Source organism: Chamaea fasciata, unplaced genomic scaffold (assembly GCF_029207755.1).
Source record: "Chamaea fasciata isolate MVZ Bird 193981 ecotype frontalis unplaced genomic scaffold, bChaFas1.0.hap1 SCAF_4, whole genome shotgun sequence".
NCBI classification, from domain to species: Eukaryota; Metazoa; Chordata; class Aves; order Passeriformes; family Sylviidae; genus Chamaea; species Chamaea fasciata.
Window position 1 is genome coordinate 2,673,490 of NW_027094089.1, and position 13,693 is coordinate 2,687,182.

Consider the following 13,693-nt stretch of genomic DNA (forward strand, 5'->3'; position numbering starts at 1 on the left):
TAACAAACTGCAGGACTGTTGCTCAGGTCTTCCTGTTTTAAAGGACCTTGTCCCACTAAACACTCCAAAAAGTTGCTGGCTGCAGCTGACAAGATTCAGTGGGAATATATGAAGAGAGGGATGCTGATGCACCACAACCACAATAAATGCACTATGATTCTTCCCCCCCTTGCCATTTCCTTGTGCTCTTGTGAATAGCTACATTGTTTTACTGATCTGAAGAACGGGGCATGGGACCGTGAAGGGAATTAGGTCAAAAAACTCATGAAGCAGTGCCCAGAATATAAAAAGAAAGTGCACTGCAGTGTGAGGCTCCTTGGTGTGTGCCGAGGTGATTGCACAGCAGCACCTAGTCACTTTTTCTAGTGACTAGAAATGGAGCAAAGCAGCACAAGTAAATGCAGAAATTTCTAATCCTTACAGTAAAGGCACATCTGAATGCATGCACAAGTGCTAACTCACTAGGCTGAAACTCTTCAGTTTTAAAAATAGCCTAAAGTTAGGCTTCCAACTCCACGCATAGTAGCCTGAATTTTCCAAATGGCTTGGAAAAAAGAAAAACCCCAATACAATATATGTTAATCCTCTTAGTGTGTGCAGTTCAGAGTAGCAAAGGCATTCCTTCCTGTGAGAAATCCCTACTGAAACAACTTGTGTTTGAAATTCTTCCCTTTTCTTTTGTTCCTTCCACCCTCCAGACCTTTCATCACAGGCAAGCTACTCCTTATGCCTTTGTTTCTTTGTGTTGTCTCTATTCCATCTCTTGCTGGCTGATGGTAGGAGGAAAACACATCATATACAGGACAAAGATTTCTAAATCACATGTGCTTTACTTCAGGAAACAGTCAAAATGGGATGCTTAATTTTGTCTGCAATCACACCTGCAGCATGACTGAAGTGAAACATTAATAATGGTGAGTACTTCAGTTCACTGACAGAGGAATGAATACCACTGGATTCCTAGTTCCAGTACTAAGCAGATGCTTTAGCTAGATTCCTAGCTTCCATTTCCTGCTTAGCCTGCTCTTTCATCTCTCTTTCTCTCTCTGTGAGATGTACTTGTAGCTCTTCCCACTTCTTCAGGTTCTGCTCATATTTTGCAATGTCTTCTGCTTCACATTCTGGCAGTTTTGCCTTGACAAGTTGGGTGGTCAGGGTTAACAGGCTTTCAGATTCAACCTTGCCAAGGGAATGCAGTTTGGAGTACAGCTCCTGTCAGAAAAAGAGATTTGGTAGGGAGTGTCAAGGAGAAAGCCAGTCAATCACAAAACAATCAGACACAAAATACTTCTCTACAACCAACATATCACTGAATTATAATTATAATAATTATTATTATTCTTATTGCTGCTGTTGACTCAAATTCTCTTCTTTTTCCAAGTTCAATTATCTCCTATTAACAAAGATCAGCTGACCAGTTAACCATAATAAATGTAATTTAGACACTGGGTCTGTGTCTTGCCTAAAAACCAACTGCATTATTTCATCCACACTGCCTGCATCAGTGTCCCTTCCAACAGGGGCACGTCACTTCAAATGTTCTCTTTCTAACAGCATATTAAGTAACTCCCGTAATTTTTCTTCCCAGCTTACTGTGTCTGAGGTGTGACTACACTCACACAGATTATACAACACTGTTAAGGCAAGGGATTTTTTTCAGGGATATTCTACATTGAAACAGAGCAGAGCCTCAGTAAGGAACTCCGGTTTTCTTCCTTAAGCTCTACTTATCTAGATGTCCTGCAGCATAAAGTGTTAATTCACTTAAGATGATTAATCATCCAGTGATACTATTTCTGGCTTTCTGTAATCTTTAGCCTGATGGCTCCTTAACATTCTGATTAATTGCCTTGAAAGTGCAGATACACAACCCAGGAGAAGATGATACAGGACTCGAAAATACTTTATCCATTGTTCAGTCATTAGGTAAAAAGACATTTTCCCAACCCTTCTTTTAAATAAAGCATTTTATTCAGCCCAGCACTTGCAAAAATGTTTAAAATGAGTATGTAGTCTAATGAAAGGTATATCTGTATTTTCTTCATTTGAATGAAACTTGTTATGCATTGCAGTACAATGGAAAGAAGATGTGGGGACTGTTCTCCTCCAAACCAAATGGCAGTTCTAGAGCCATGCACATATCCAGACTTCCAGTTAACACTGAAAGTTTATGCACTGTGCAGGTGGTCCACAGTGTTCCTCTTACCTGAGCTCACGCTGGCAATAATCTGCAAGTGCACATCCCCTCAGCTCCTATCTGGAGGCTCTGCCTTGTTCTTGGGGAGGAAACTATTTTGTCCCCTCTGAGGCCTCTCCACTTCTCTCTCCCTTAGCCAACACAACTGCTTTGGCTTTGTTGTATTTTACCTTGCAGGTCTGAACTGGACAGACAGCAGATTAAAGACTCTTTAAAATGCTAGACATGCAGGTCTGAAGGATTGTGTATTTGGCTCTGGTTTTTTTTGATTTTATGATAAAGAATGAAGACAAAGCCAATGTCTTCAAAGCTAATGGACTAAAACCAAACTCAACGTATTTAGGTGTATTAGTCTCTATTTTCTTTAAGATGTCAGTAAGTACACAGGGCATCAGTCAGAAAACTGAAGAGACTGTATAGATTGGGTTTGGAGAGGAAATTTGACAACCATGCTCATAGATTACTTACGTATTAGTTTAAATGTAACTAGCTTAGATCATTCACACTCTTCCTATTAAACTCTACCAAGGATGTGCTGAACTTAAACACAGGGAATTGAAATACAGAAAGGCAATAAAGTGTAAACTAGCAGGTCTTGTCTCCTAAGCCACTACTGGAATCACTGATATCCTGGAATACTTCCTGCTTTTCTGTTACACATTTGTAATACTGATTTAGCAAAGCAGCAGCCTGTATGTACCATAGGTACCAAAAGGGCACTTTCTTAAATGGCAAAATCATGATTTTTATAAGCAGTCTCCAGGGCTCTGCATGCAGACAAGTTAGGGAAGAAGGTGCACTGCTTTTGGAGAAGGTGTTCCCAGCATTTATGTGGTAAAATGTTTGCTGTCTACTTATCATTGACAAAGATGGAAAGAATTGCCTGAAGAACACTATAGTGAGCAGTGAGCCTCAGCATATGGGATCTGAAAACAGCTAATTACAACACAAATGAGTGTCAGAGTCTAGATTACAGCTCTAACAGCTTTTTCTGGAAAGAGCCAAATGCCCTCAGGTCCTCTTTGTTTTAGCAGGAGCAAAGGACAAGTGTCCAGATCTGTTAAGACTTCCATGCCTTTTTCAGGTACTTTGCAAATGGTTGTTCTGAAGGTTGGTATGAGACACAGAGGCCATTCCAGGGAGTACCACGGGGGAGCATGTGTATGTCTAGAGCAAATCCATAAGCTTTTCCTCGCATTCTGAGGTGTATGATTTGTGAAACAGAATTGGGAATGCACGAGCCAGAAGCAATTGGTTTTGAGCTCAAGGAGAAAGACGTACTGGCTAATTAATGCAGGGCTGGACCAAGTGCAACTGAATTGTTTTCAGCAGCAGAAGTGCAAACCCTCTGCTGGGGTTACACAGGAGGGGCAGATTGTCTGTGCTGAGACAGCAGCTGGGAATCTACACATCACTTGTGTGCATCCCTTGTGTACAGGATGACTCAGAACTGCCACCTTCCCTCACACCTGTATGGATTTCTAGTGCAGTGCTCTGCTCTGTGAACCACACCTCTAAGTGTCCCACGGCTCAACTGGGAAGAGCAGCTACTGCTGGCGTAAAGGATTTAAGAGAAGAATCTAGGATCTCCTTCAGGCTTAGACGAAATGGTATTCTAACTCAAGAGCTCCTTTTCTCATTCACACAACCAGAAATTTTGGCTTATTACTGTTGGATGCCTAGATGCCACATGGCAGCTATGTCTTTCTCATATTCAGACTTTTCTGGTCAGATTTTAAACATTGGGACTAGTCTTTTGCCCAAAAGTCACTCACTGCCACACCAGGGAATGCCTGAATTGGGATTACTTATGGAATTTGTGGAAAGGTTGAGCTGAGAAGGAAACTACCAATCCCCAATCTGATATTCAGACCTCATTTTGAGCATTCTGCATTACTTTCCTCAAGGCTAGACAATGGATAGACAGTAAGAGACACATAACAACACCTCACTCCCTCCTTCAAAGGACATGTGTTTACCCAATTCACTGTAATTTATCCAGGCATTAACTACCGTATGCTGAGCACCCACTGATACCCAAACACTTCAATTAAAAGGGTTTAACTGCCTACAACACAAGTTTAGTATCTAAAGATTAGCGGCAAAGTTATGTAAGTAACAATTAAAGCAAGGACAAGTGTGTGTATGTGTGAGCTGAAACCACAGGATACTAGTCTTTTAACTTCTGAAATTTCTTTAGAACAGTCTGTATCCAGCACAACTGTCCAAGATCACAGCTGTCCAGCAGAAACAATGTAAACTGATAGGCTATGGAAAGAGCACTGCTCCTGGAACTGTAACCCAGCTAAGTTTCAACCAGAAATACTCGATTTTTACCACTGCACAAATCAGAGATGATAAAATAAAATGATCTCATTTAGCTAATTTATGAGATGACCAAATAAAATGCACTTATTATATCGATGTGTCCTAATGAACAGCTTTCTGTGTTTCTTAATGTTATCATCAGCATGACGATGTAAAGATAAAAGGAAGGTGATATGAACCTGACTAAATTCTCCAGTCCAAAAGGACAAGGTACAACATTTCTACATAGTTATAATGTGCACAAATGGACAATTAATTCAGGGTAGTCTCACACCCATTACAATTTACTTTAATGAGCAAGAGTCCACACAAGGTCAGATAACAGGTCTCTAATGACATACTACTTTTGCAAACAGGACTGGGGTTATCATTTTGATGTATGAAAAGTGAAGATAAAATTCCAGCAGACAGACAAAAGACAAGTGGCCTTGAGCATTTATGTCTTTGCAGGCTGCTGCTTCCTGTTTGGAGAAGTGAAAACGTAAGGTGACATTAGTTTCAAAAATGCCAAACAGAACTCCTGATGCACTGAAGGGGTGTCAGTCTACCAGCCATAGTAAGTCAGCATCTGCATTTTCTAGTGTGTACCACAGAGATCTACCACACTTAGAATGTTTAGATAAGTTAAACTGTCCTACCTTGAATCGACTGTAGTACTCAGGTACTTTAGACTGCTCTGTTTCTTCTGACTCTGCACATTGCGACTTCTGGTCTAATTTCTTGGCTTCTTCAGCAGATTCTGGATCAGGTTTGGCTTCAAGGACAGACTGAAGAATGGTCCCCAAGGCGTCAATCTGAACAATCACATTTGTCATTGTTAGCATCAAGAGTTTGGAAATACAATCTAAGTAACACAACTGTCATAATTCAAACAAATTCATTAATTCCCTTGTATTTTGAGATGATTTCTGTATATGCTAAACAGATAATCAAATTCCAAAAGGAAATGAGACAAGCTTGGAAGAATTTTGTACTGTGCTTGGGATCTTGGAGCATGTGGCTCTCACAGTCAATGTTGCTTTTTGGGCTTTACTAATGGATAAGTACAGAGATGCAGCATTGGTAAAGAATCAGCAGGAGCCTTCTTTTACAAGTTCTCAGTTAACCACTGAACAAAGTAAAAACCACCTCTGTACAGATAGCATTTCTAGGTATTAATAACATTTACTATTTTTAGAGTATCAGTATGAAGCCGGATAGGATATTCTATGGACCTACTGTACCAGAGAGTGATACAGCCTTGTTTGAACACCAGGATGCTCATCTACAACCCAGAGCAACATGAGGAGTTCCTTAACTTGTCAAGGGTTTGTAAGCAGAAAAAAAATCACAGATGTATTAAGCTGAGTTATTCAGACTTGAACTTCTACCTCCAAAACCACCTGAAGATGGTGGAAGCCACAGACGTGACCCGTCTTGAACTGTCCAGTTTAACAGAGAAGCTTCAGAAAACAGAGCAATAGGTAGGAGTACCTGCTGAGCAGTGCCCTGGACTTTTGTTTGTCAGGGGAGACTGCAAGTTTAGTAGTGACATGAGCAAAAGGGAGGCTCCCATCATCAGGGACACCTTCAGGAAAAAGCACCAAGAGGAGGAAAGACCTCAGTGATGTTTCTATGCTCCAGCCCATGTGGCAGTGACATATTAAGTTACTTCTAAGCTATCTGATTCCAGGATCAGCCTGACTCCCCACAGCACTCCTAAGTCCCAAGTCCCTCAGTTAATGCTGATCTCGTAGACTGAATCGACTCATCCTCCCTGACTGAGGGCAGTAACAAACCTTCTACAAACCACTCTGTCACCTTTTGGAACCAGTACCACTCAGGCCATCATCTGAGGGTACAGAACACATACCATTAGCCATGAGACCAAGAAGATGTGATAGCTCATCCTTACTGCTAAGAAATATGTCCATGAGTGGTTTCAAAAACTTCAGAAGCAAAGGTGTTTTCCCACTCCTGCAGACACATGTTTCCTGTGACACAGACACAGGTGCCTCTAAAGGGAGGACAAGGCTTAGAAAACATACTTAAATGATCTGTGGCAGTAACACAAACTCATTGCCAAGGACATGCCAGTAGACATTACCACTGGCTCATCAGCTTAAGCAGTGATTCTGTTCTAAACATTACTTCTCCTGTCTCATAGAGGCCTCTGAAGTTTGCAAGCATATTTTCATTAACAAGGCAGAGAATTCACAGGTTTTACTGAAGTTTGTCTTATGTGAAAATGCCCTTGTTCAGTGGGTTACAGCCTTTATACTTACAGCCTCTTTAGACATTTTGATGTCCCCTGACAATGAAGCCATATTCTCCATCACTTGCAAGGCTCTATTCAAATATCCAGGTGTCCACATCAGTGGCATTAGATTGTACACAGCTCTTAGTCCTTTCGTCAACTCCACTTTCCCTGTGATAAAAACAAACTTTATTGTTAGTGCTTCAACATCTGAACCACAATGGAACCTGTACAGATTGGACCTGGTTTCTAGCAATGGCAGCAAGTGTCTTGGCTTCCATGGTGAAAATAACGCACTTCTACAAATTGAACTTCCATTGCCTTATTTTATTAAGGTGCCTTCTTTTTGTTCAACTTCATCTAATTATGTGCCTCTTTCTGGTACCTCCCCATTCCCCCAGAAGTTTTGCCCAGATGGAAATCAGAGTAAGTGGCCAGGTTTTCTGGTTGCCTGGCTTTGTAACTGCAGCTTGTAGAAGGACACCTGAAGATCTCAGACAAATGTCCTCTTAGCTTTCAGGTGACTGTGAAGCATGCGTGCACTCAATCTGATTCTCCAGATTTACCTCTGTGGCCTCTAGGGTTTACTCACCCCTAATAGCACATGTTATGGCTAAGTTCTCTGTTTCTGTTGAGGCTTCCTAAGAAAAAATATAGAACACCTGCCAAAAAGGAAATTTTGGTTCTTGATATAAGACAATCCATGCAACAAGGTGTTCACTGATTTTAGCAGGACCTGTGATGTACTGCATCGCTTAAAATGTGGCTTTTCTTCTGAAAGTAATTATTTGAGAGCATGAAACTCCTGCATAGTAGAGGAAATGCACATCACATTGAAGTTGATGCAATTTTTCAATGATTGTGACTCTTGGGCTTTGATTTTGTTCTTGTCAGCATAACAGATAATATCTCTTCAAGTATAGCTTAGAGGAGCTGTCCAAGCTCTCAATCCAGTTTGCACCCTGGCTAATATGACATAAAACTATGAAAGACACCCTCCTTACGTGGAAGAGAACAGTTTAGGAAAATCAAGGTGATAAGAGCACAGACAAAGCCTATGGACCGTGGCTAAATTAAAATAGCTGAGGTGCTTGAGGCCACTCTGTGCCCGCAGACATCTCTTACTCTCTCAGAGGTCAGTTCCATTAGTGTTGGCAAGACTTTGGAATATGTGACATAACAGTAAATAGCTTTTGATCCGCTGAATGTCAATGTCATGGACCAAGCACTATTGCTCTCAGACAAGAGTAAAGCGCATTTTTGAAATACAGCCACTACTCCACCAAGCTATACGGCATTTAAAACTCTCCAAACTGAATGCCAATTGAACAGCAAAGTCCCTGTTTGTACCAGTATCTCCACTGGATTACAAACTACAGTGGTATGAAAAATCCTGCTTTCAAATTAGTTTTCACATTTATCCCTCTTTTTGACTGAAAATTACTGGTTTGTTTTACAGTCATGATAGATACAAATCAACATCCTAACTCTGCCACCACACATCATATTTTGACATGACATTTGAAGAACAAATTCCCTTTTATATTACCCTCAATAATGCAGTAATGAAACAAAAATTTACAAAGAATTGTTGACTATTTACTTACTTTCTGGTAAATAATCATTTTGTAGAGAAGAACAAAACCTATCTGCACCATATTCCACTAGAGATTCAGAGGAAATTAAAGAATTTTTTGCCCATTTCCCTTCCCTTCAATTCTAAACATAGTTTGATCTAACTTCTCTTTAATACTATATAGCAAGTTATTAACAGTGAAGACTTCTTAACAGATACAGGATAAAGGCACTGATATCTGCTGTTCACAACCCCAACATTCACTTTACAGTGACTAGTAAGTTCTAAACATAGTGTTTTCCAGGCTGTGCTCTCCCACCTCATAAAGTTTGAAGATTATTTTAAGACGCTCATTAACCAGAAGTGTCTGTTGTCCATAACATTATAATGTGTGTCGCAGAAATCTGTACTTTAGGGTATATTTTTAATTTGTTAGTCAACCAACAAACCAACCCCACTGTTATTTAACAGCACCTTCTCTCTTTCAGCATCTAACCCAAACCTGCAGGGAGCCCTGAAATTGATTCTGAAGCTGTCTGATGAAACAAATTCGAATCAGTTCCACCCTCCAGGCCTAGAAAACACGTTCACTCATAACTCTGAAATTGTCCTTCCACAATTTCTTTTCTTTTTCCTTTGCCTTCTCCTTGACCACATTTTAGTAAAGCAAAAATGCCAATTTAATTCAGCCACTGAAGACAAGTGGGAAAAGCTGACAGTGAGGGAGGTAAAACTTACCAAGGAGTGCATAGCCATAGAGTTGGGAACTAAAACCCACAGTGTTACTTTGCTTCAGACCCGTGAGCAATAGTGATGCTCCAATATTTCTCTCTTCTTCCCACTGTAAATAGGTAAAAAGTTATCAACTAAGTAAATGTTCCTTAACAAACACAAATATAAAATGGCAGCAAAGACAGCACGCATGGCTTTCATCACATCTTAGCAATAAAGTAAAGAATCATTAAACATGTCCAGTGTTCAGTTATAGTGTATCTGTCCTGAGGAACAGTATGAACTGTACTGAGGAACAACTCTCTTTAAAGAACACTGTAAAAATGGAGTGGTTGAAATTCGGCAATAAAGTTCTTCTTTCTATGTCTACCCCTACCTCTTAAACCAAACATAGAAAACTGGTGCTGAGCATTATGAGGCTTTGAATGGTATTTTGAATGGCATATACAAATAAAAAATATATTATTTCATTGCTGTCTTTGAATGGGATTACTTCAAAATGCATATTAAGTCACAGCTATATAAATAAGCTTGCCTTAAAATATGTCTTATGTTCACACCACCCTTGCTTGCACATTCAGCTTCCATGAAACACTACACATACTGACAAATGCTTATCTCTGTAGTATGGATAGGCAAACATGGACAAACACAATGGAAAAATGAGATTTTGCTCCCTTTGCTTTTCACATACAAGCGACTAAGCATACTTGATTTCTAGGAAATGAAGAAACTATCCAGTAGGGTAAATGTGCTTTACTCTTCTTTGCTGAAAACTCAAATTACAACCCAGCTGGGTAAAACCTGACGGCACCTATAAAATGCATTTTGGAAGGTGCTTCATGTAATACAGATGAAGGCTTCAAGCATTTGCCATATAGATGACAACAGGCTATTAAAGGCTTGTGGCAAACTACATTAAAAATAACTTCCTACAGAGATCAAGGCAGAGTCCTTTACTCACTGAGCCCCTTCTGCAAAAGTAGAGTAATGCACCTTCCAAGACCCTGAACTGTCATTTTGGCCTTAAGCAAGCAAGCTGTAAATAATAGACCCGTAGTCCCTGGAGACAGGAGAAATGTAACAAATGTGATTTTAAAACAGATATGCAATAAGAAGCAACAGACCTAAAGCCAAATAGGATACTAAAAAACCTAGTAAAAATGCTTTATAATTCTGCAACATCACCATTATCAAGCTTTAATGGTGAGGAATACTCAGCTTAACAGGACTGTATACAACAAGTGACACTTTTTTTTTTGGTGGTAATTGATAGAGTCTGCTTTGAACTGAAGTATCAATTCACATCCTTCAAATGGGCATACATTACATCTGAAAATCCCTACACACCCTCCCTTTCACAGAAAGGAGCAAAAGCGGTGACAAGTGATTTAATGGTTTTCATACTTGGCTGTTTCTTTTTTCCTTTCTTTCTTTCCTTCTTCTGCAGTTGCAAAAATAATGAGAAAACAGAGGATTTTTTTCCCCAGTTAAACTTAGGGGAAATAAAATATATTAATGATTGAATGTGTAACTGACTGCACTCAACACTTGGAAGCAGGGACTCTGTGTATCATTCTGAGTGTGGTCAGCTTACCGTACGTTCAGCCTTGGTTGCCAGGTACTGGTATAAAACATAGAGAGAAAGAAGCTGTGTTGATAGTTCATCAAAACCTTCTTGGAGCATGATCTCTGTTACTAATGACAGAGCATCTATGAAGGAAAACGATATTTAATCAGCATAGCTTCCAATACATATCTTCCTTTTGAACCCACTCATGTTCACTGACACTTTACTGTTGCAGTATGCTTTGAAATGGTTCAAGAGAAAATTAAACATTTCTTTCAACTAGAATACACCTATAGAATTAGTCTTATTCCTTTGGGTTGCTCAAACACATTGCAAGAAGGAAGAATGGGTTGAATAGCGTGAAACTACAGCCAAGGAGTTCTTAAAATCATCTTAGTTCTACACACTTCAGTTGGCTCCTCTTTCCTCAGCTCTTCAATCATTAAAAAAAAAAAAATCTCTGTTCTTGTGTTTTGATTACAAACAAGAGAAGACTGGCTTAACTTCATTAGCCTTAGGGTGACAGAAGAGTACAAAGGAGCAGAAATGTTATCACAGATCACCCACAGTGGTCTCTCTATTCAGCAAGCTATGTTCTAGAGGAGCTCTACATGGAGTTCCAGTGACACTCCCTGTCAGGAAGGACAGTTTGTAAAAAGGCCTTCAGTTTCAGAAGAGAAACAGAAAAGAAACACGGATAAAATAAGGGGGAATTCAAAGACAGAGAGGTGTGCCTCAAAATTAAAAAAAAACATGTATTAATTTGTTGTTTAGCAAAAGCTTTCAGTTCCTTTCAGTTACCTGTTTTGTAAGAGCTTTATGCAAAGGAAAGCTTACTGCAAGTTTACAGTACTAGAAAACCTGAAGTGAAATCAAAATTTGCCATCAAAACTAGTATCTGTCATCAAACATGAAAGGATTACTAAACTAAACACTCAAACAGCCAATAATGAAAGGTACCCCAGTATGGCAATTCAGCACAGCTGGCTTGCCCCAGTGACAGGCAGAAAGCCTACACAAATAGTTTAGATACACAGCTCTCTGAACAGCTAAATATATGGAAGATGAATACCAACACACATTTTGATTCTGGTAACACTCTAATTAATTGTCACTAATAAGTCCTATCATATCATTAGCATGTACATCAGACTTGTAACTGAAAACAATGGTTTACACTTGCACTAGGATTAATAACAGTAGAAACTGTGAATCACACAAATTTCAAAACTAAAATGAATAAAATCCTAACAAAAACAAGACAAAAACATGCAAAAAATTCTTCAGGGGAAGGTGAAGTTCTGTTTTATGATGAATTCAGAAAAAATATGGCTACAAGTTTTTAGTTCAAAGAAAAGCTCTGTTAATATAAGAGCATACAACTAAGGATGCAGTATTGGTACGTATTTTCTTACCTTCATATTTCTTCTGCTTTATAAAGAAATCCATCAAAATATTGAATGTAAAATTATCTGGAAAAATTCCATACTGAACCTGAAGAAAAGAAGGAAAAAAAGTTAAGTGTGCAAAAATGTGCTGTTCAGATCTTCCCAAGCACAGTGCTGCAGATACCAGAAACAGCAGAACCACAACACTGCGTACTGATGCAACGTACAGTCAAGCAACACAAGAGATCAGCATGGCTCCTGCGATGTAGGCCCTCCAGCTTCTGAGGCACTGGATCTGTTTTAGCATTTTATCTGAGCCTTTCAGACAAGGAATAGCACTGTCTGTCACGTTACTAGGCCTCCCCTGCATTTAACATGTGGACACCAATGCTATTTAAAACCAAAAATCTTTCTGAGAAAAGAAAGGATTTTAAAGCTGTAAAAAGGCTGTCGCTAAAATTCAAGTGCAACAGTGATTTGTACTTTGATGAAAAATTTGAACTTAAAACCACAGCCTATATGACCTGGCTGCAACAGGAATTCCAGTCAAGCCACACTTGAATCAAAAATCTGACCAAATATATTCACGTCTTCTCTTTGGTAAAACTTACCTTGTTTTGTATTGTGTATAAGGCTTTATCTGGAACACCGTATTTTAAGCACTGTCTGATCCAGCTGTGAATGGTCCAGTCTCTCAAGTACCAAAAATTTGGGCTATGCCGAAACCTAGAGATGAAAATAAGTTCTGGTGACAATATGACTCTGCTATCACAGAAACAAATTCTGTAATCAACCAACTATGTTTTTCCAAACTTCACCATTCATTAAGTCAAATATAGATTTCCCCATGTCTGACTTTGCAGTCAACCACTGCTCTCTAAAGAGCTCCAGATAGCCCTTTTCAAGTATGAAAAACAACACTTTGATACATTAATTGTATGCACCAAGGGGAATCTGATCTTTGCACAAATCTGACCTATTATGCACAAATGCATAATATTATAACTTCTCACTTTCCAGAAAGTCTACAGCTTTTTTCTTGAAAAAAAAATACCAATAAATATGAGTTGGGTATATTTATGAAGGCCAACTGGGACTGGTATAAACACTGCAGTATTTTTTTACCTTGTCCTTGGGATTGTGTAAGATTGTGCTAACATTTTGATGTATAATATTGCTGATCTTGTCAAAGAGCTACAACTGATGACATCAGCAAGTATCAGAATGACATCAAAATATAACTGCATCTGAAACTCTGGAGCTTCTGTAATCTCATGTCTCTTACCCTCCCTAAATCATGCTTCACTTCACCAGTTAAGAATTCATTATGTTTCAGCACAGGTCATCCCTGGGCTGCTGCATGCTCCATTTGCCTTAGAAATGCTTCATCAGTGAGGCATACCTCATGCACAGGGAAACTGCTGGAAAGCCTTTTCCTGACCCCCTGCACTGATTTAATCTATTCTGAGACACCTCACGTCATGACTTCAGCAGTCTTCCAAGGCAACCCACTCCAGTGCTAAACTAATTTGTAAAAGTAAATAGTTTTAATTTCATTTCATCCTTATTCAGAAACATTGCTCCATATTTGAAGAAATGGTGACAAAAAGCACATAAAACTTCAGCTTTGGCAAACATTCAAACATCAGTTAAAAGTTCAGTGGTA

The 13,693-nt window shown here is 39.3% G+C and overlaps 1 protein-coding gene across 1 annotated transcript in view; it reads right to left on the bottom strand.

Moving 5' to 3' along the window:
* Window positions 1–792: 792 nt before the first annotated feature.
* The window catches only part of MRPS27 (mitochondrial ribosomal protein S27), a 42,884-nt gene continuing 29,983 nt past the window's right edge, over window positions 793–13,693 (bottom strand). Inside the window, exons 5-11 of the mRNA XM_066180722.1 lie at window positions 12,639–12,753; window positions 12,055–12,133; window positions 10,667–10,782; window positions 9,076–9,178; window positions 6,790–6,932; window positions 5,164–5,319; window positions 793–1,212 (exon numbers count right to left, since the gene is read on the bottom strand). Of these exons, the coding sequence (XP_066036819.1) occupies window positions 973–1,212; window positions 5,164–5,319; window positions 6,790–6,932; window positions 9,076–9,178; window positions 10,667–10,782; window positions 12,055–12,133; window positions 12,639–12,753 (952 nt within the window). The 3' untranslated portion in view covers window positions 793–972. The remainder of the gene's footprint in view (window positions 1,213–5,163; window positions 5,320–6,789; window positions 6,933–9,075; window positions 9,179–10,666; window positions 10,783–12,054; window positions 12,134–12,638; window positions 12,754–13,693) is intronic.